The 20879-nt window shown below is 48.7% G+C and overlaps 1 protein-coding gene across 3 annotated transcripts; it reads right to left on the reverse strand.

Moving 5' to 3' along the window:
- Window positions 1-773: 773 nt before the first annotated feature.
- Window positions 774-18671, reverse strand: AKR1A1 (aldo-keto reductase family 1 member A1). Of its 3 annotated transcripts, none has more exons than XM_008965237.4 (10): window positions 18541-18671; window positions 18262-18451; window positions 8967-9056; window positions 4142-4261; window positions 3810-3961; window positions 2646-2841; window positions 2139-2338; window positions 1824-1896; window positions 1594-1680; window positions 774-932 (listed from the first exon to the last, which is right to left on the reverse strand). In XM_008965237.4, exons 3-10 carry the CDS (start codon window positions 9048-9050, stop codon window positions 867-869), a joined length of 978 nt encoding a protein of 325 aa, XP_008963485.2. In that variant the 5' UTR covers window positions 9051-9056; window positions 18262-18451; window positions 18541-18671; the 3' UTR covers window positions 774-866. The 3 variants fall into 3 exon arrangements, with proteins under 3 accessions (XP_008963485.2, XP_063464014.1, XP_003812814.2); XM_063607944.1 differs by adding an exon at window positions 16863-16990 and having other exon boundaries at window positions 18262-18602; XM_003812766.5 differs by having other exon boundaries at window positions 18262-18601.
- Window positions 18672-20879: the final 2208 nt, after the last annotated feature.

Here is a 20879-nt window from a genome sequence, read left to right on the forward strand (position 1 = left end):
CTGTCTCCTCAAGTAGGCTGTAGGGACTTATGTGTCTTGGTTATAGCTATATCCCCAGGGCTTAGCATCATGCCTAACCCATAAGTACCCAATAAATACTTCTTGAACAAAGAGCAATGGTTTGGGAAAGTAAAGAGTTTCGTGTGACTGGAGGTTAGAGAGATTTGCCAAAAACCTTCCTAAAACCTGTTTATCAGTGGCCTCTGGTGCCCACCAATAAAAAGTGCATAAGATAGGGCCTTAGGGGCCGAGTGACAAGGTCTGGGCAGGACTGTTGCCTCCTGCAGGTCACCTATGCACACTGACTATAGTGTCTGATGGAGAAAGCCCCTGTCCCCACCTTTTGTGAGTTTGCAAGCTAGGATTCCCTAACTTCTTAATGTAAGTCGCTTGGACTCTTCAAATTACTAAACCTAGGCACTGGTCAGGACAGGGGGATGGAAACTTAAGGCCCAGGTCCAGCACTGCCTTGAAACCAACGGACAATCATTGCCCTGATCGCTCACTCCTGAGGTGGCCAATTTGAGGCATTCTTGAGAAGACTGCAGGGAAGCATGCAGTGCTTAAGATGTGCCAGTAGATGGCGCTACTTCCCAACGTGCCTAATGCAAGGATACAGAATTACTCAGCCTCCTCACAGGTTCCTCCAGAACCAGGATATGAATATTTGGGCTTCAAGGGCAGGTCACATCCAGCAGCCCGAGGTCTGTCATCCCTGAGGGAAACAGCCTCCATCTCAGGCCTGACCAGGCAAATAAGACAAGCAAGCAATATGGATGCTCCAATAGCTTTATTAACTCCCTCTTTCCGTTGTGGCAGGACCTCATTAGCTGCAGAGCTGGAAGGGAGGCCAAGAAGCTGTGGTCTCAGTACGGGTCATTAAAGGGGTACAGAGGATGCCCTGCATCCCTTGGGACTCTCTTCCCATCCACCTGGAAAGAGAGACAGATAGATTACTCCATCAGCAGGAGTTGCCATTCCAAAGACTCCAGGCATCTTCCCCAAATCTTCCTAAACAAACTCATCTGTGTACAGCACTATGCCAGATGGCAGTGGCTGGGATCCCCATCCTCAGAGAACACCACAGTATCAACACCATTCTAGCACCAAACCCATAGCCTGATATGTAGCTACCCCTGCCCCTAAGAGTTTGCAGTCTGAACTGAGATCAAGAGGCCAGGAACCATTTATTTCCCTAAGTACAGCAGACTTCCCTCCCAACCCCAATCCCTCGAGTGAGGTCAACAATGCCTTCTGGGCTCTCCTCATATCATTTACTGAGAATCTACTACATGTCAGGAACTGGGCTCATTTTACACATAGGAAGCTGAGGCTTGGAGAAGTTTAATAACTTGCTCTAGGTTACAAGATATCAAGAAGCAGGACTGGGACTCACAGGTTATATGCCTTATCCCTGAGCCATACTACTTCCCTGAGCTCAATAAAGAGAAATGAGGGCGCTATGTCCAGCATAGCAATCCCACCCACAACATTGTGTCCTTCTCACAACCAGCAAGCCTTAGGTCACACCTGGGCCAGAATCCCACCCCAAATCTCACATTCCCCAAGTCTAGGAGGCTGATACATCCTCACCGTAAACATAGGCACAATATATCTCCAATTTTTGTTCAGGGCATTTAGCTGCTTCATCTCTTCTGGGCTAAAGGTGAAGTCAAACACCTGAGGATGGAGAGTGGGGTTCAAGAAAGCCAGCTTTGTGAGCAGAAGCTGGGGTTCCACAACACTGCCTTTTTAGCCAGGTAGAGTCAGGGCCAAGAAAATGTCCCAAAGAGCTAAAGAAGACAGAACCCATTACCAAGTACCTTGATGTTCTGAAGGATTCGAGAAGGAGTGATACTTTTGGGGATGCAGATCACTTTCCGCTGGACCTGCCACCTAAGTTGGGGGATTAGACAGATGAGGAAAAGGGGTCAGTATTCATAAGCACTATTTTGTTCCCCATGCAGCTTCCCTAAGCTCCTGGAGCACCTGAGCCCTGCTGAAATGGGAAATATGCCTAGAGTGGCCTCCCTCCAGATCACAAGGCAAGATCCTCAGCCTCACCCAGACACTGAAATAAGAAATCCCTTAACCCTTGCCTCCCAACCCAGGGCCCTCTCCCTAAGACTGCCCCATACCTGAGCAAGATCTGAGCTGGAGATCGGCCATACTTTTCAGCCAATGCCAGGACTACTGGTTCCTCCAGCAGGACAGGCTCATCAGGATCACGCCATGCACGATCAGAGGAGCCCAAAGGGCTATAAGCAGTTACCTCCAGGCCACGTGCTTGGCAGTGGGCAATTAGCTCGTTTTGAGCCAAGTATGGGTGGCATTCCACCTGAGCCAAAGAATAACCCATCACCATGAAGTGGTGACACCCAGCTTGCTTGGCCCATCCCAGACATGCATGTCTGGACCACCCCCTATTGCTGACTCCTCCACTCCCCTTCAGCCTCCTTTTCTCACCATTTCCCACCGGCAATTTCATTCTCTCCCACTGCTTCAATGCCCACCTTTATGCAGAGGACTTCTGCACCAACACTCTGACAACTTGCTAGCTATCTCCCTTAAGCAGATCCATCATCTGCTCCCTCATGCTCTTGAGCAGACAACCCCTAAACCACTCATCTGCTTGCTGTCCTTACCTGCAAGACAGCTGGACGCACGGAGGCCACACTGAGTATGTCATCAATCTGCCGACTGTTGAAGTTGGACAGGCCCAGCGCCTGCACCAGCCCCTTAGCCACCAGTGCCTCCAGAGCCTTCCAAGTCTCCTTGTAGTGGGTGGAGTCGTAGCATATAGTCCCATCAGCATTCTTGGGGAAGGGGTTGTCTCCCCGCCTGAGTGAGAGACAGCCCCACCAAGTGTGGACACAAATGCCAGGCTTCTACCCTACCTGCCCATCCAGCCACTCTATGTCCCAAACTCCAATCCCAGAGAGGACAAAGGGCCAAGAATTTTTAAAAAGCCATGCTTTTTCTTTCTCTTTTTTTTTTTTTTTTGAGATGGAGTCTCGCTCTGCCGCCCAGGCTGGAGTGCAGTGGCACTATCTCAGCTCACTGCAAGCTCCACCTCCTGGGTTCATGCCATTCTCCTGTCTCAGCCTCCCCAGTAGCTGGGACTACAGGCGCTCACCACCACGCGCAGCTAATTTTTTGTATTTTTAGTAGAGACGGGGTTTCACCGTGTTAGCCAGGATGGTCTCGATCTCCTGACCTCGTGATCCGCCCGCCTCAGCCTCCCAAAGTGCTGGGATTACAGGCGTGAGCCACCGCGCCTGGCCAAAAAAAGCCATGCTTTTTCATCCTTCCAGATCGTAACCCAGGTGTTAAGTTTACATGGAATGCCTATGCCCCCTCCTCTTCCTAGACCTAGATATCTCCTCTCCCCTAGGAAGTCTTCCTTAACTCATCCTCAGGGAGTTATCCACCCTTCTTCCAGCACAGGGCACGGCACTAATGGTGAGCTCTTCTCACATCTTCTGCTGAGACTTATTTATTACTGTAACCCCAGGTGCTCAACAGAAAAGTCAGCACCTTTTCTAAATGAATAAAGGGAGCAGGAGGGTTACAGGTGCATACCCTGGGGTACACACCATGTGAGACTGCCTTCCTTTTTCCAGAGTTAAACTCCTGTAGCTACAGCTAAGCTGCTGTAGCAGAAGAGGCTAAGATCCCATGTCAAGCTCCTCAGCTTGGCATGCAAATGAGTGTTCCTATCCTGCTCTGCTGCTGTGACTTACAATAAGTTACTAACACCATCCTGCTCAACCCCCTGATTCCCCAGATGAGGCTCTGGCAAGGCTCACTCAAAGGCATAAGGCCAGTGCATCAGGTACAGGTCCAGATACTCCAGCTGGAGGTCAGCCAGAGTCTTCCGGAGGGCAGGCTCCACATCCTCGGGGTGGTGCTTGGTGTTCCACAGCTTGGATGTCACAAACAGCTCCTCCCGAGGCACCGCCTAGTGCAGGGGGCAGGGCCCACAGTGAGAAGAGCCATGAGCACGTGGTCTCACCCACCCTCAACTCTGGGAGAGGAACTGGAAGGAAGCTGATGCCAGATTCCCTCCAGCTGGGCCCCAGCCCTAGCTTCAGCTTCTAAGTTCTCTTATCCCACCTCTATTTACAACCCCAGTCCTTACCTTGCCTGGTCCCACGTCCTCCTTCAGGGCCTCCCCAATCTCAGGCTCATTGCCGTAGATAGCAGCACAATCAATGTGGCGGTAGCCTACACTAAGGGCATACTTAACAGCTGCTTTTACCTGCCAGGTGAGAGAAGCAGAGGTTTCAGCTATGTTGGTTTCAGCCTTCTACTGTCGCCACCCCAAGGTCAATGCTGGGGGAAGGGGGCTCAGAAATATAACAGGCACATCTATGCAGTGGAGGTGAAAAGATGGAAGATGAACTGGGCGCGGTGGCTCACGCCTGTAATCCCAGCACTTTGGGAGGCTGAGGTGGGCAGATCCCCTGAGGTCAGGAGTTCGAGACCAGCCTGGCCAGCTGGAGGTCAGCCTGGCCAACATGGTGAAACCCCATCTCTGCTAAAAATACAAAATTAGCCAGGTGTGGTGGCGGGTGCCTGTAATCCCAGCTACTCAGGAGGCTGAGGCAGGAGAATCACTTGAACCCAGGAGGCAGAGGTTGCAGTGAGCTGAGATTGTGCCACTGCACTTCAGCCTCGGCAACAAGAGCGAAACTCCATCTCAAAAAAAAGAAAGAAAAAAAAAAAGATGGAAGATGGTTTCAGTCTAAGGGACCAGAAGCCTCTTCAGAGGCTCCAAACGCTTTGCTCTGCTCCCACGCCAACCAGTCTCTAAGATGCCTTCCTACCCAAGCCATCTCAGCAAGGTCTAGCAAAAACTAACAATATTTTCCCGGCATCTACCATAAAGAGGGCTTCCGTAAATATTTTTTCAGGCTGAGCACAGTGGCTCACGCCTGTAAACCTAGGACTCTGGGAAGCCGACATGGGAGCATTGCTTGAAGGCAGAAGTTCAAGACCAGCCTAGTCAACACAGCGAGACCCCTACCTCTTTAAAAAAAAAAAAAAAAAAAAAAATTAAGGCCAGGCGTGGTGGCTCACGCCTATAATCCCAGCACTTTGGGAAGAGGCAGGTGAATCACCTGAGGTCAGGGGTTTGAGACCAGCCTGGCCAACATGGTGAAATTCTTGTCTCTACTAAAAATACAAAAATTAGCTGTGCATGGTCGCATATGCCTGTAGTCCCAGCTACTCAGGAGGCTGAGATAGGAGAATCGCTTGAACCCAGGAGGGGGAGGCTGCAGTGAGCTGAGATCATGCCACTGCACTTCATCCTGGGCGAGACAGAGTGAGACTCCGTCTCAAAAAAACACACAAAAAATAACAACAAAAAATTGAAAACAAATTTTTTTTTTTAAATAAAAGCCAGGCGCGGTGGCTCACACCTGTAATCCCAGCACTCTGGGAGGCCGAGGTGGGTGGATCACCTGAGGTCGGGAGTTTGAGACCAGCCTAACCAACATGGAGAAACCCCATCTCTACTAAAAATACAAAATTAGCTGGGCGTGGTGGTGCATGCCTATAATCCCGGGTACTTGGGAGGCTGAGGCAGGAGAATCGCTTGAACCTGGGAGGTGGAGGTTACAGTGAGCCAAGATCATGCCATTGCACTCCAGCCTGGGCAACAAGAGTGAAACTCCTTCTCAAAAAAAAAAAAAAAAAAAAAATGGCTGGGTGTGGTGGCTCACGCCTGTAGTCCCAGCACTTTGGGAGGCTGAGGTGGGTGGATCATGAGGTCAGGAGATCGAGACCATCCTGGCTAACACGGTGAAACACCGTCTCTACTAAAAATACAAAAAATTAGCTGGGCGTGGTAGGGGGTGCCTGTAGTCCCAGCTACTCAGGAGGCTGAGGCAGGAGAATGGTGTGAACCTAGGAGGCGGAGCTTGCAGTGAGGCGAGATTGCGCCACTGCACTCCAGCCTGGGCGACAGAGCAAGACTCCATCTCAAAAATAAAATTAAATAAATAAATAAATAAATAAATAAATAAATAAATAAAAATTTAAAAATTTTCAAAAATAAATATTTTTTTTTTTCAATCAGAAGACGGATAAATAGAGAAAAGAAGTATAGACCATGGAAACAAGTTCCAGGTTCTAAGGAGCTGGTTAGAGAAACACAGGAAAAAATTCCTAGGCCAAGGACATACAGGGAGTTGTGTAGACAGACTCTGGGAACTCTGGGAGCACAGGCCAGCAAAAGAGGTTAGAAGGGGGAAAAGATTAAGGAAGGCAGATAAGTAGGCTGAAAGCTGGAGGCAGATAAGTGGGCTAAAAGCTGGACCCAGAACTCCCTAATGAGAGAGAAGAAAACAGGCATCAGATAGAAGGATGGGTCAGTTAATTTTGCTAAAATCCAGACTGGAAACATGGCATCAGCAGCAGAAACAAGGGTACCCGGCCCTAGACACAAAGCACCCAAAGCTCTTGTTGTGGGTGCCTGACATAGTATTCAAGATCCCCACCCGGGTGCCGACGTACTTCCCCTAACATCTGACCCCTGCTGTTCCATGCCCCGCCTTGGCCTTGTCTGTGGCCCCCACCCCCTGCCTTGACCTAGCTCCTGGACTTCTCCGAGGCTGTGAGAAGTGCCTGCCTGAAGCACAGGGACCCTGGCTCCAGGCTCCTTGGCAGCTATAGGAAAGAAAGCAAAAGGGAAAAGAGACACAGGTCATCCAAGCACACCACAAACATCAGTCTAAATCCCAGATAGAAGAATCTGTTCTCTCTGCTGGGGCTTCTCTGAAACTTAATCCCCAAACTTCTCTTCACTCTGACTCAAGATTTCCAAGGAAGAAGGAAGAAGCCCTGGGGAAATGCCCCATTCCAGGCAGGAGCCAAATCTCATAGCTACGTCCACCCTGAGAGAGCAGGTCCACATTCCCAGACTCCCCTCAGCTGGGATGGTCTACACCAGGGGTCAGTCAATTATCAACTTTAACAGTTCTTGAGTTAAGAACTACATTTATATTTTTAAGTGGTTACTTATTTATTTTATTATTATTTTTCTTGGGACGCAGTTTTGCTCTTGTTGCCCAGGCTGGAGTGCAATGGCACGATCTCAGCTCACTGCAACCTCCGCCTCCCGGATTCAAGTGATTCTCCTGCCTCAGACTCCTGAGTAGCTGGGATTACAGGCATGCACCACCACGCCTGGCTAATTTTGCATTTTTAGTAGAGATGAGGTTTCTCCGTGTTGGTCAGGCTGGTCTCGAACTACCAACCTCAGGTGATCCGCCTGCCTCAGCCTCCCAAAGTGCTGGGATTACAGGCATGAGCCACCACACCCAGCTTAAGTGGTTACATATTAAAAGGTCACATGAGTGTATAATCACCTCCATCTATAACTTGTCCAATAGAATCTAATTGTTTTTTAACTTTTTTTCCTTAATTTCTTCCCCCTAGACGGAGTCTTGCTCTGTTGCCTAGGCTGGAGTGCAGTGGCGTAATTTTGGCTCACTGCAACCTCTGCCTCCCAGGTTCAAGCAATTCTAATGCCTCAGCCTCCCAAGTAGCTGGGATTACAGGTGTGTGCCACCACGCCTGGCTAATTTTTGTATTTTTAGTAGAGACGGGGTTTCACCACGTTGGTCAAGCTGGTCTCGAACTCCTGACCTTGTGATCCACCTGCCTTGGCCTCCCAAAGTGCTGGGATTACAGGCGTGAGCCACAGTGTCCGGCCTACCTTTTTTTTTTTTTTAAGATGGTCTCGCTCTGTCCAGGCTGGAGTGCAGTGGCATGATCATAGGTCACTGCAGCCTCGACTTCCAGGGCTCCAGCAATCCCCCTAACTCAGTCTCTCAAGTAGCTGGGACCACAGGCGCATTCGAATTTTTTTAATTTTTTGTAGAGACGGGGGTCTCACTGTGTTGCCCAGTCTGGTCTCAAATTCCTGGGCTCAAGCAATCTTCCTGCCTTGGCCTCCCAAAGTGCTGGGATTACAGGTATGAGCCACCACACTTGGCCCTATCCTGTTCTTTAAAAAATAGTTTGTGGCCAGGCAAGGTGGCTCACATCTGTAATCCCAGCACTTTGGGAGGCCAAGGCAGGTGGATCTCCTGAGGTCAGGAGTTCAAGACCAGCCTTGCCAACATGGTAAAACCCTGTCTCTACTAAAAATACAAAAATTAGCCAAGTGTGGTGGCTCATGCCTGTAGTCCCAGCTACTCGGGAGGCTGAGGCAGGCGAATCACTTGAACCCATGAGGCAGAGGTTGCAGTGAGCCGAGATCACGCCACTGCACTCCAGCCTGGGGAACAGAGTGAGACACGGTTTCAAAAAAAAAAAAAGTTTGCTGGGCCTGTGTGTTAGTGTGTGCCTGTGGTCCCAGCTACTCAGGAGGCTGAGGTGGGAGGGTCACTTGAGCCCAGGAGGTCAAGGCTGCCGTGAGCCAAGATTGTGCCACTGCACTCCAGCCTGGGCAACAGAGCGAGACCCTGTCTCGAGTTAAAAAAAAAAAAAAAAAAAAAAAAATTTGCTGACCTTTGGTCTATACAATATACAATTCACCTAGTTATTCTTCAAACCTTGACACCTGCTATGTGCCTAATTCTGGACTGAGCAGTAGGGAGAGGCTGAGCCCTCAAGGAACCCAGTGTGGGAGAGGAGACATGATCACAGCACAGGGTGATAACTGCCATATTAGGGGTCACAGCATAGGGATGGGCACAGAGGGGCCCCATGTTTGCCACAGCACTCAGTGCAGATCCAGTTAGAGAAAGATGTCCTTCCTATGCCCCCAGCCCTGCTGGGCCCCTCAGCCCACTCTCTGAGTCAGCTGGGGAAGCCCAGGATGTATAATTGGTGTCTTCTCTTATCTCTTCCCACTGGCTCATCCTCGCTGGAAGGGGAGTATGGGGGTGGGGCTGCTAGGAAAATGCAGGCAGAGGCTCAACAAGTTTCTTTTTTCTTCCCCCATCCCTCACCTGACCAGGCTCACTCTTCCAGGTACCCAGACCAATCAGAGGCATCTTCTGCCCAGTGTGCAGGAGAACACAGGAAGCCGCCATTGCCCCCTGAAACACAGATGGGAAGAGAATGGTGTCGGGGTTAGTGCTGTTGTTCAGGTCTCAGATATCCACTGTCAAGAATACTGCAAAGCGCCAAGTGCAGTGGCTCACGCCTGTAATCCCAGCACTTTGGGAGGCTGAGGCGGGCAGATCACCTGAGGTCAAGAGTTCAAGACCAGCTGGGTCAACATGGTAAAACCCCATCTCTACTAAAAATACAAAAATTATCTAGGCATGGTGGCGCGCACCTGTAGTCCCAGCTGCTCGGGGGGCTGAGGCACAAGAATCACTTGAACCTGGGAGGTGGAGGTTGCAGTTAGCTGAGATTGCGCCACTGCACTCCAGCCTGGGTGACAGAGTAATACTCTGTCTCACTACTACAAAGCATGGGCCAGGAAGGGGTGGGGAAGAGGGGACAGATGTGTAGGACAAACACGTGGTTATATATGTGCCTGTGAGCAAAGGCAGCAGAGACAGGGTGCCCAAAACCAACCATGGCCAGTAGCTCCTGGACAAACACTAACCAGACCACCAGCCTGGCTGCCCTTCTCTGTGGCAGGCTAAAGATCTCTGTTAAAGAACTGCACTATCTAAAAACAAAAGCAGGGTGGTCACACAGAAGCACCCAGTCTTGACTAAATAAGGTCTCAAGCCAGTGTAAGGCAGGCAAAGGCCATTATGAGAGAGAGACCAGGTAACTGAATAGGCCCAGGAAGGGGCCACTTCTCTGAGAATGAAATGAATGTTCCCAGGAGGTTGTCAGAACTACAGAGATTCTCGGCCAGGCACGGTGGCTCACGCCTGTAATCCCAGCACTTTGGGAGGCCGAGGCGGGTGGATCATGAGGTCAGGAGATCGAGACCATCCTGGCTAACCCAGTGAAAGCCCATCTCTACTAAAAATACAAAAAATTAGCCAGGCGTGGTGGCGGGTGCCTGTAGTCCCAGCTACCTGGGAGGCCGAGGCAGGAGAATCACTTGAACCCAGGAGGCGGAGGTTGCAGTGAGCTTAGATTGCACCACTGCACTCCAGCCTGGGCAACAGAGCGAGACTTTGTCTCAAAAAAAAAAAAAAAAAAAAAAAAAAAAGAACTGCAGAGATTCTCCAAGTACCTTTCACAGAGGTCTGGTCAGCCATGCTGGTAGGCCCGAGTGGGCTCCTGCAAGGGAGGTAAAGGGAGTCCTAAAAAAGGAACTATTTTTTAGACTCAGGGTCTGGTTCTGTCTCCTAGGTTGGAGAACAGTGGTGTGATCATGGCTCACTGCAGCCTTGAACTCCTAAGCTCAAGTGATATTCCTGCCTCACCCTTCCAAGTAGCTGGGACTACAGGCCTGTGCCAGCACACCTGGATGTTTTTAAACTTTTTTAGAGATGGTTCTGGCTAGGTTGCCCAGGCTGGTCTTGAACTTCTGACCTCAAGCTATCCAGCCACTTCAGCACCCTGAGTTGCCGGGATTACAGGTATGAGCCACCATATCCAGATCTTTAATTTTTTAGTTGAGAAAATAGGCTCAAAGAAGTGAAGTTAGACCGGGCGCTGTGCCTCACATCTGTAATACAAGCACATAGGAAGGCCAAGGCAGGCAAATCACTTGAGGTCAAAAGTTAGAGACCAGCCTGGCCAACATGGTGAAACCCTATTTCTACCAAAAAATACAAAAATTAGCTAGGCGTGGTGGCATGCACCTGTAGTCCCAGCTATGGAGGCTGAGGCGGGAGAATCGTTTGAACCCGGGAGGCGGAGGTTGCAGTGAGCCAAGATTGCGCCACTGCACTCCAGCCTGGGCGACACAGCCAGACTCCATCTCAAAAAAAAAAAAAAAAGTGAAGTTATTTGCTCCAAATCAACAGCTAAGAAGTGGCAAAACTGGCTGGGCACAGTGGCTCACGCCTGTAATCCCAGCACTTTGGGAAGTTGAGGTGGGCGGATCACAAGGTCAAGAGATCGAGACCAGCCCTGGTCAACATAGTGAAACCCCGTCTCTACTAAAAATAGAAAAATTAGCCGGGCATGGTGGCGGGTGCCTATAATCCCAGCTACTTACTTGGGAGGCTGAGGCAGGAGAATTGCTTGAACCCGGGAGGCGGAGGTTGCAGTGAGCTGAGATCATGCCACTGCACTCCAGCCTGGGTGACAGAGGGAGACTCCGTCTCAAAAAAAAAAAAAAGAAAAAAGAAAAGAAAAGAAAAGAGAAAAGAAGTGGCAAAACCAAGGATCTAAGGAGGAGCTAATGGAAAAAAGGCAAATAAACACAGACCTATAAAAAGATACTCACAGTAGACACAAGTATGATGTACTACAGAAAAGGGCAAGGACAAAGAAATATTGACACTGGTTTTTAAGAATTCCCAAGAGTTAAGGGGAAGAGCTCTTTCCAGGAAGGGAAACTATACACATGACTTCAGTGCAGCAGAAAAATAACTAATTACAGATACAAGTAAATTTCCAACCAAACAAAGCAGGTAACTAGAGCCTCCCCTTCTGGAAAGCTATGCAAATAAGAGGTCACCAAATGGCCCAAGAATACTCGTTTTGTCAGTAAATTGAATGTTCCAACTCTTGTGCTAAACCCAAGAGAAAAATATATTTAAATATTTAAACTGCCTTCCTTCAGTTTATGGTCTTGTAATGGGAACAGGTGATATCAGTACACTGTGATAAGAGCTTTGATCAAATTCTGCACAAGAGCTGCACAAGGGCGGCAAGAAAAGAGTAACCTTGCTAGGATGGCTTCTTGGAGGATTCTCTTCCTGAGTCAAGTCCTAAAGAATAACTGAACAGGAGTTATTCAAGTGAAAGAAAAGGAGAGAGAATGTTCACACCAAGAGCCAATGAGGTAGATACAACCTTTTCCCTTGATCTCACCAGTACCATGAATATCACTCTTGGGATTGATTTAATTGCCAACAATATCTTTATAAATATAATCTTAGTTTCCAGGTTCTAAAAGGATGTAGGATAGAGCAAGTAATAAGACAAGTTGTGGCCAGGAGTGGTGGCTCACGCCTGTAATCCCAGCACTCTGGAAGGCCGATGCGACGGATCACCTGAGGTCAGGGTATTACCAGCCTGGCCAACATGGCGAAACCCTGTCTCTACTGAAAATACAAAAATTAGGCCGGGTTTGGTGGCTTACACCTGTAATCCCAGCACTTTGGGAGGCCGAGGAGGGCAGATCACGAGGTCAGGAGTTCGAGACCAGCCTGACCAACATGGTGAAACCCCGTCTCTCCTAAAAATACAAAAATTAGCCGGGCATGGTGGCACGTGCCTGTAGTCCCAGCTACTCAGAAGGCTGAGACAGGAGGAATCGCTTGAACTCGGGAGGTGGAGGTTGCAGTGAGCCGAGATTGAGCCACTGCACTCCGGCTTGGGTGACAGAGCAAGACTCCATCTCAAAAAAAAAAAAAAAAAAAAAAAAAAAAAAAATTAGCTGGGCGTGGTGGCACATGCCTGTAATCTCAGCTACTTGGGAGGCCAAGACATGAGAATCACCTGAACCCGGGAGGCGGAGGTTGCAGTGAGCCGATATAGTGCCACTGCACTCCAGTCTGGGTAACAGAGCGAGACCCTGTCTCAAAAAATAATAATAATAATAAGACAAGTTGAGGCCGGGTACAGTGGCTAACGTCTGTAATCCCAGCACTTTGGGAGGCCGAGGCAGGCAGATCACTTAAGACTTGAGGTCAGGAGTTCGAGACCAGCCTGGCCAACATGGTGAAACCCCCTCTCTACTAAAAATACAAAAATTAGCTGGACATGGTGGTGCACACCTTAATCCCAGCTACTCGGGTGGCTGAGGCAGGAGAATCGCTTGAACCCAGGAGGCAGAGGTTGCAGTGAGCTGAGATCATGCCACTGCACTCCAGCCTGGGATACAGAGTGAGGCTCCATCTCAAAAAAAAAAAAGACAAGTTGTGAGTAAAGCCAGTACACCAACACTGTCTTTCCTAATACTTCTGACCCAGGAAGAATTTTATAGTCTAGTTTAAGTTGGTTTTGGAAACCACTCTTTTCTGCTAAAACAAAATCAAAACTTCAATCTGAGTGTCAAACCACAAGCTACCAGCGCAATGCTCTTTATAATCAAATTTCCAAGGGATCAAGCAAGCAAGTCTGGACTTGACAAGAGGAACCTGGTGGCCTGCTGCCACCAGGGTCTAAGGCAGGTTTCTTGGGCTTAATGCCCAATGATCTGTTGGCCTCTCGCAGATTACCCAGCACGCATGAGAAGGCTCTGAAATTACACCTGGGGTGAGAGCTTGAACAACACCCTGGCTTAAGGGGAAAAGGAAGAAGAAACCTGAATCTTGCTTCTCCCTTTCTTTTGCTGGTGAAACTGAACACCGAAAAGGCTGAGGCTTGGGGAACAGGGATGAAAGATGCAGGAGATCTGCAAAGAACAAGAGCTCCCTAGGGAAGAATGAAGGTGCCACATAGATGTTTTTCTCTAGGACAGAAAATCATCCTCGGCCAGCTCTTGACTTCCTCATCTTCTGCTTGATACAACTGCTTTCCAGCCTAGCTGTGCGTGAACAGATTCCAGACTCTGAGCTTGTCAGGAACTGCCTATCTGGACCTTTGGCAGCATTCAGAAACCCTCATGTTATCTTTTTTATTTTTATTTTTTTGAGATAGAGTTTCATTCTTGTCACCCAGGCTGGAGTGCAATGGCGCGATCTTGGCTCACTGCAACCTCCGCCTCCTGGGTTCAAGCGATTCTCCTGCCTCAGCCTCCCCAGTAGCTGGGATTATAGGCATGTGCCACCACGCCCAGCTAATTTTTGTATTATTAGCAGAGACAGGGTTTCACCATGTTGGCCAGGCTGGTCTTGAACTCCTGACCTCAGGTGATCCACCAGCCTCAGCTTTTCAAAGTGCTGGGATTACAGGCATGAGTCACTGTGCCCAGCCTATCTTTTACTTTATTTATTTATTTTGTTTGAGATGGAGTTTCACTCTTCTTGCCCAGGCTGGAGGGCAATGACGCAATCTTGGCTCACCACAACCTCCACCTCCCAGGTTCAAGCGATTCTCCTGCCTCAGCCTCCCGAGTAGCTGGGACTACAGGCGCCCGCCACCACGCTCGGCTAATTTTTGTATTTTTAGTACAGACGGGGTTTCACTGTATTGGCCAGGCTGGTCTCGAACTCCTGACCTTGTGATCCACCCACCTCGGCCTCCCAAAGTGCTGGGATTACAGGCGTGAGCCACTGCGCCCGGCTATCCTTTTTTTTTTTTTAAGACGGAGTCTTGCTCCGTCACCCAGGCTGGAGTACAGTGGCACGATCTTGGCTCACTGCAACCTCCACTTCCCAGGTTCAAGTGATTCTCTTGCCTCAGACTCCAGAGTAGCTGGGATTACAGGCGCCCACCACCACACCTGGCTAATTTTTTGTATTTTTAGTAGAGACGGGGTTTCACCATGTTGGGTAGGCTTGTCTCAAACTCCTGACCTCAAGCAATCCACCCACCTCGGCCCAATGTGCTGGGATTACAGGCGTGAGCCGCCGCGCCCGGCGGAAACCTTCATGTTATATTCAAGTGTAAAAGGGAGATGTGTGGGTTGAGTGGGGAGGAGGGTATTATCAGGAATCAGGTTTTATTATTTCCAATTCAATGCCTAGGTTCCTTCCCTCTGTTGAATTCTTTCTTTCTCAAAGGGCTCTACAGTTGCTGCCTGGATGCAGGGAACTAGAAGACACAGGAAAAAAAGGAAACAATATCTACATGAGTGTTTCCTAGCTGCATGGGCCTCTCCTCTGGCTCCCACATATGCTGGTGTGGGAGGCAAAGGAAAGGTGCCTTCAGGGTTTTCTCCTCAATCTTCTCATTCCCTAGTTGAGTTCATGTCTTCGGTTATCGCCTTAGGCTTTGATTCTTCTCACCCCACTTCTGTATATTCAACGCCCTCTGGACCTCTCCACTAGTATGTGTAGACATCTGAGATTCGCCATGTCCAAAACTGTACTCATCAAATCCAGCAGTAGAGTACAGAGGAAACAGTTTAGGCTGTGGGGCTACACAGACCTGGGTTTGAATCTCAGTTCTGATATTTTCAAGAGATACTATATCTAAAGCACCTTGCACAGGGCCTAACCCATGCTCTTCTTTCTGTATAGTCATCCCTTGGTATCCACAGGAGATTGGTTCCAGGACCCCTTCAGATACCAAAATCCTGGGATGCTCCAGTCCCTTATATAAAATGGCATAGTATTTGCATAAACCTAAGTACATCTTCCTGTATATTTTAATCAACTCTAAATACTTATCATTCCTAATACAATATAAATGCTAAATGCTAGGTAAATAGGTGTTATAATTTTTTTTTTTTTTTTTAGACACAGTTTCACTCTTGTTGCCCAGGCTGGAATGCAATGGCGCAATGTTGGCTCACCGCAACCTCCGCCTCCTGGGTTCAAGTGATTCTCCTGCCTCAGACTCCCGAGTAGCTGGGATTACAGGCATGCGCCACCACGCCTGGCTAATTTTGTATTTTTAGTAGAGACAGGGTTTCTCCATGTTGGTCAGGCTGGTCTCGAACTCCCGACCTCAGGTGATCCACCCACCTCGGCCTCCCAAAATGCTGGGATTACAGGCGTGAGCTACCACGCCCGGCCTATACTGTATTTTTTTATTTGAATTTTTAAAATTGGTTTTTGTTCCCAAGTATTTTTGATTCTAGGTTGAATGCGCAGATGCGCAACTTGTGGATAGAGTGTTGACTTTGTACTCTATCTCACCAAAAGACCAAAGCCCTGGATAACAAGTGTTAAAGCAAACCAGACAACATGTTGATAGTATAATCCATTTGGGCCTTAAAAAAAAAACATCTGGTTGCGTGTGGTGGCTCATGCCTGTTAATCCCAGCACTTTGGGAGGCTGAGGCAAGCAGATTGCTTGAGTCCAGGAGTTCGAGACCAGCCTGGGGGACATGGCAAAACTTAGTCTCTACAAAAAATATGAAAATTAGCCAGGCATAGTGATGTGTCTCTATGGTCCTAGCTACTCAGGGGGCTGAGGCAGGAGGATCCCTTGAGCCTGGGGGGCAGAGGTTGCAATGAGCTGAAATCACACCACTGCACTCCAGCCTGGGCCACAGACTGAAACCCTGTCTAAAAAATAAATAAATAAAAGCCATCTAAAGAAAGTATTTGCAGTTCCTTGCAGGCATTTATGAGTATTATCAGATTATGGTTTTGATAAGTAGTTGGTGAGGAGAGTATTTTCTCCTGTACTTTTCTTTTTGAGACAGGGTCTCACTCTGTTGCCCAGGCTGGAATGCAGTGGCATGATCTCGGCTCACTGCAATCTCTGCTTCCCGGGTTCAAGTGATTCTCCTGCCTCAGCCTCCCCAGTAGCTGGGATTATAGGTGTGTGCCACCACACCCAGCTACTTTTTGTATTTTTAGTACGGAGAGGGTTTCACCATGTTGGCCAGGCTGGTCTCGAACTCCTGACCTCAGGTGATCCACCCGCCTTGGCCTCCCAAAGTGCTGGGATTACAGGCATGAGCCACTGTGCCCAGCTGACCATCACTCTTTACTTAAACCACAGATCTTGGCTTCCAGAGTGGTCCCTCTTCCCGCAGTCCATCACCAGATCCAACCATGTGACTCCCAGTCTCAAACCCTTCCAGCAATTCTCCCCTGTATTCAGGATAAAGTCCAGGCTCCTCAAAACCTGGCTTCTATCTTTCTCATTTCACCACCTCCTCATGTCAGACTGTATTCCAGACTTTGAACACTCAACAGGGTCACATCACTTACCTGACTCTAGGTGTGTGCACACTTTCCTTCCCCAAACCCTACCTTTGCCTGGCTAGCTGCTGCTCATCCTTCAGCTAGCACTTTACATTTCTGGCTCCTTTCCAGGTGCAGTGGCTCATACATGTAATCTCAGCACCTGGGCAGGCTGAGGCGGGAGGATCACTTGAAACCTGGGCAACAAAAGGAAACACTGTCTCTACAAAAATTTGTTTTTTTCTTTCTGAGTCTGCTTGCTAGGGAGAATTTTTTTTTTTTTTATTTTAAAGATTAACTGGGCACAGTGGCATGTACTTTATAGTCCAAAGGCTGAGGTGGCAGGATTATTTGAGCCCAGAAGTTTGAGGCTGCACTGAGCAAGGATTCCACCACTACACTCCAGCATGGGCAAAAGACCGAGAGACCCCCATCCATCTCTAAAAAGAAAATAAATAAATAAATAAATGGATGGCTACTTTCATGTACTGATAGCATGTGCACATCACTACATTTTTCTGTTTATATATAAATTTCCCCCACAAACCTGGCTACTCCTTGAGGTCTGAGCCTGTCATCTGCCTGAACCCCTCACTCCTAGAGTACCTGTCCCATACATACATACATACATACATACATACATACAATGTACACAATACACACACCACACACACACAGCTTATGGGGGAGAGATCTTGACAGGTTGAGTTTGGCCAGCTGGAAGGACATTTGAGGAAGTCGCTGCCTCTGTCACCTTCTTCCTTTACCTGTTGGAAAACCTGAAAAGAATCCTCTTGGAGAATATCAAAGCACTTTACTATACTCGGCAAAAAATCCCAGTGGACCAGATAGAATCATACTGAGATTGCTCCTGTATTAAAGATAAGGAAACAGATCTTGGAAAAGTAACAGGCCTGCAGCCCTGAGTATGAACGATCTGAAGGGGAAGAGTTAATTAACAGTGGCCTCATCCAGTGAAGGTTCAGATCTGTGTCTTACTTTAACAGAGTTCTGGGGCAACAGAATAACATGTCAGACTTTCTCAGACCCAAAGCAGGTGTCTAAGTAACAGAATTATCCCCACTTCTCTCCACTTCTGAGAACTATCCCTGCACCTGCATAAGAAAGCCGGAGCAGCTGGAAAAAGCACATAGGTGAGCAAACAAAAAGATGGCAATTAAAACTTGCAGATCACCTAGTATGCGCTGTGCGCCTTCAAAGCTTTATCTCAATTCTTGCTACAGTTCTAATGTAGGACCTCATTTTATTGCTGAGGAAACAGGTTCAGAGAAACTGGGAAGTTAGCAAGATCATACAGAGAAAAAGAAGAGCTCAAATCCGAAACCAAGTCTCGTCCCCTCCAGTGCTCTGCGTTCTCCGCTCAACCCCAGGGGCTTACATTTCAGTAGTAAAGGATCGAGGCCATCTCCTCCGGGAGAAAGATAGGCCAGCAGCAAGAGAAACTCACCTTGCCACAAGCACAGAGCGTGAATAGGGTACTGTGGCCTGGGCTCAGTTCTGCACCCCGCCAGAGATCCAACAGTCCTCAGCTTAAGTCTGGCGGTGAGGGGGAAGTTCCACCCGGAGGGAGGGGCAGGGGCCGGGCATAAAGGATCACGCGCAGGATGGACCGCCTTCGCCGCCTCCCGAGGAAGGACCTGAAGGGGATGGAAACCAGAGCTGGGAGGTAGTACCGTCTCCACCTCTGGATCCTCGAGGTCGAACTGGCCGGAACTTGGTCACTCACTCCGCAGCGCGGGTTTGGAGAACTCCTGGGCACAATGAGGCAGGTGGCGCTGGCCACGTGGGCGGTGCAAGGGGCGGGGCCAGCCTCGCCTTTTGCTGGCCCACGTTGCACCGCGCGCCTAGGCGCCGCCGCAGGCGCTTTTCCGGGGGAAGTAAGCTAGCAGATGCCACGTTGCAGGTTCTTCTGATGTCGGCCCTCCGGATTCACAATGCCATCCGTGGCTCCATACTCTCCCTAAAGTCAGGTTGGCTGGATTCCCAAAGTTCACCTAAGTTGGCTCCGTTACATTTAGTTCAAGCAAACTGAGGCCCAGAGAGCAGCTGCAACACCAAGATTGGCCAGAATACAGAAGACCTCGCGTCTGCAGATCCAGGCGCTGGAAAATGCCTGGTCCCTGTGTCTGGACCATAGATCCCGCCCAGCACGTTATGTGCCAGGCACTGTGCTTAACACTTAATAAACATGGTTTTATTGAATCTTCATAATAATCCTGGAAAAGGAATATTCCTTTTTTTTTTTTTTTTTTTTTTTTGAGACGGAATCTCGCTCTCGCCCAGGCTGGAGTGCAGTGGCGCGATCTTGGCTCACTGCAACCTCCGCCTCCCTGGTTCAAGCAATTCTCTGCCTCAGCCTCCCGAGTAGCTGGGATTACAGGCGCCCGATACCACGCCTGGCTAATTTTTTTGTATTCTTTAGTAGAGACGGGGTTTCGCCATCTTGGCCAGGCTGGTCTTGAACTCCTGACCTCGTGATCCACCCGCCCCGGACTCCCAAAGTGCTGGGATTACAGGAGTGAGCCACTGCGCCTGGCCGAAAGGAATATTCTTTTATTTCGTACAAGCCTTTTTAAAAATCGTAGTATAGCATATATACAGAAAATACAGCAGTCTTTTTTTTTTTCTTTTTCTTTTTTTCCTATTCTACATCCAGGAAGAAAGAAAATGTATAAATCTTAAATGTATACAGTTCTTTTTTTTAAATTATTTTTTGCAATGTAACTGCCATCCAGAGGAAGATACAGATATTACCAGCACACCATAAGCCTGTGAGGAAAGTATTCATAATCCATTTTACAGATTGGACAGACTCAGCAAGGTTAAGGCTATTTATAATTTTCCCAAAGTCACACAGGTATTAATTAAATGACACATCTGCGATTTGAAATGGTCTGTGCTGTTTGAGTGGAGAGGTGTCTTGCATGTATGTGTTTTCCTTGGCAGGGGTGGGCAAGACACAGGGTTATCTCGGTTTGGCTCTGCTTTTCCCCACACCTTTGCTCCCTGAGAGCCACTCTTCCCATTTCCCCACCCCCATTATCCCCCACTGTCTCCCCAACATAAGTGATGTCCTGGTGGACCAAATGTCTAATGTATCAGGCCATCCTCATAAAAACAATCAGACTCGGCCGGGTGCGGTGGCTCACGCCTGTAATTCCAGCACTCTGGGAGGCCGAGGCAGGCAGATCACCTGAGGTCAGGAGGTAGAGACCAGCCTGACCAACATGGAGAATCCCCGTCTCTATTAAAAATACAAAATTAGTCGGGCGTGGTGGTGCATGCCTGTAATCCCAGCTACTCGGGAGGCTTAGGCAGGAGAATCGATTGAACCCGGGAGGCGGAGGTTGCAGTAAGCCGAGATTATGCCACTGCACTCCAGCCTGGGCGACAGAGCAAGACTCTGTCTCAAAAAAAAAAAAAAAAAAAAAAGAATATACTGCTTCCCTACCAATGAGAAAGAGAAGGAAACAGCCAACAGATAGTTTGCCCTTGCTGCCCCTAAAACATGATGATTCCTAGACACCATACATATAGTGGTTTCATATAGCCTCTCAGTCCTATGTAACTGAGTGCTTAGCTGTGTCTTCTTATGAAACTATAGCTAGGTCTATGGCACACCACCTGTTATTTTCTTTCCCTTCTTCCCCGGCTAATTTCTGTTTTTCTCTCATTCTTGTTCTGAGATTATACCTCCTATTAAATCCTTAGCATGTAAGCTTTGCCTTGAGCTCTGTTTTTCTAATATAGTTTTCTAGACTAAGATAAAACTATATTAATTTTATAAGGAGTGGAAAGAGAGAGAAGAACAGAATGATTTAAAAGAACCAGGTCAGGGCCAGGCACGGTGGCTCACACCTGTAATCCCAGCACTTTGGGAGGCTGAGGCAGGTCTCTACTAAAAACACGGAAATGGCCGGGCATGGTGGCTCATGCCTGTAATCCCAGCATTGTGGGAGGCAGAGGCGGGCGGATCACAAGGTCAAGAGATCGAGACCATCCTGGCCAACATGGTGAAACCCCGTCTCTATTAAAAATACAAAAATCGCGCTGGGCGCAGTGGCT

Source organism: Pan paniscus, chromosome 1, assembly GCF_029289425.2.
Source record: "Pan paniscus chromosome 1, NHGRI_mPanPan1-v2.0_pri, whole genome shotgun sequence".
NCBI classification, from domain to species: Eukaryota; Metazoa; Chordata; class Mammalia; order Primates; family Hominidae; genus Pan; species Pan paniscus.

What these genes read in the sequence shown, in the direction of transcription:
- AKR1A1 (XM_008965237.4), bottom strand. Translation starts at nt 9,050, where the DNA reads ATGGCGGCTTCCTGTGTTCTCCTGCACACTGGGCAGAAGATGCCTCTG. An exon ending in AGGACGTGGGACCAGGCAAG is followed by an intron (nt 3,962 to 4,141) that starts GTAAGGACTGGG and finishes CCCCTGCACTAG; the next exon opens with GCGGTGCCTCGGGAGGAGCT. An exon ending in ATATTGTGCCTATGTTTACG is followed by an intron (nt 933 to 1,593) that starts GTGAGGATGTAT and finishes CTCTCTTTCCAG; the next exon opens with GTGGATGGGAAGAGAGTCCC.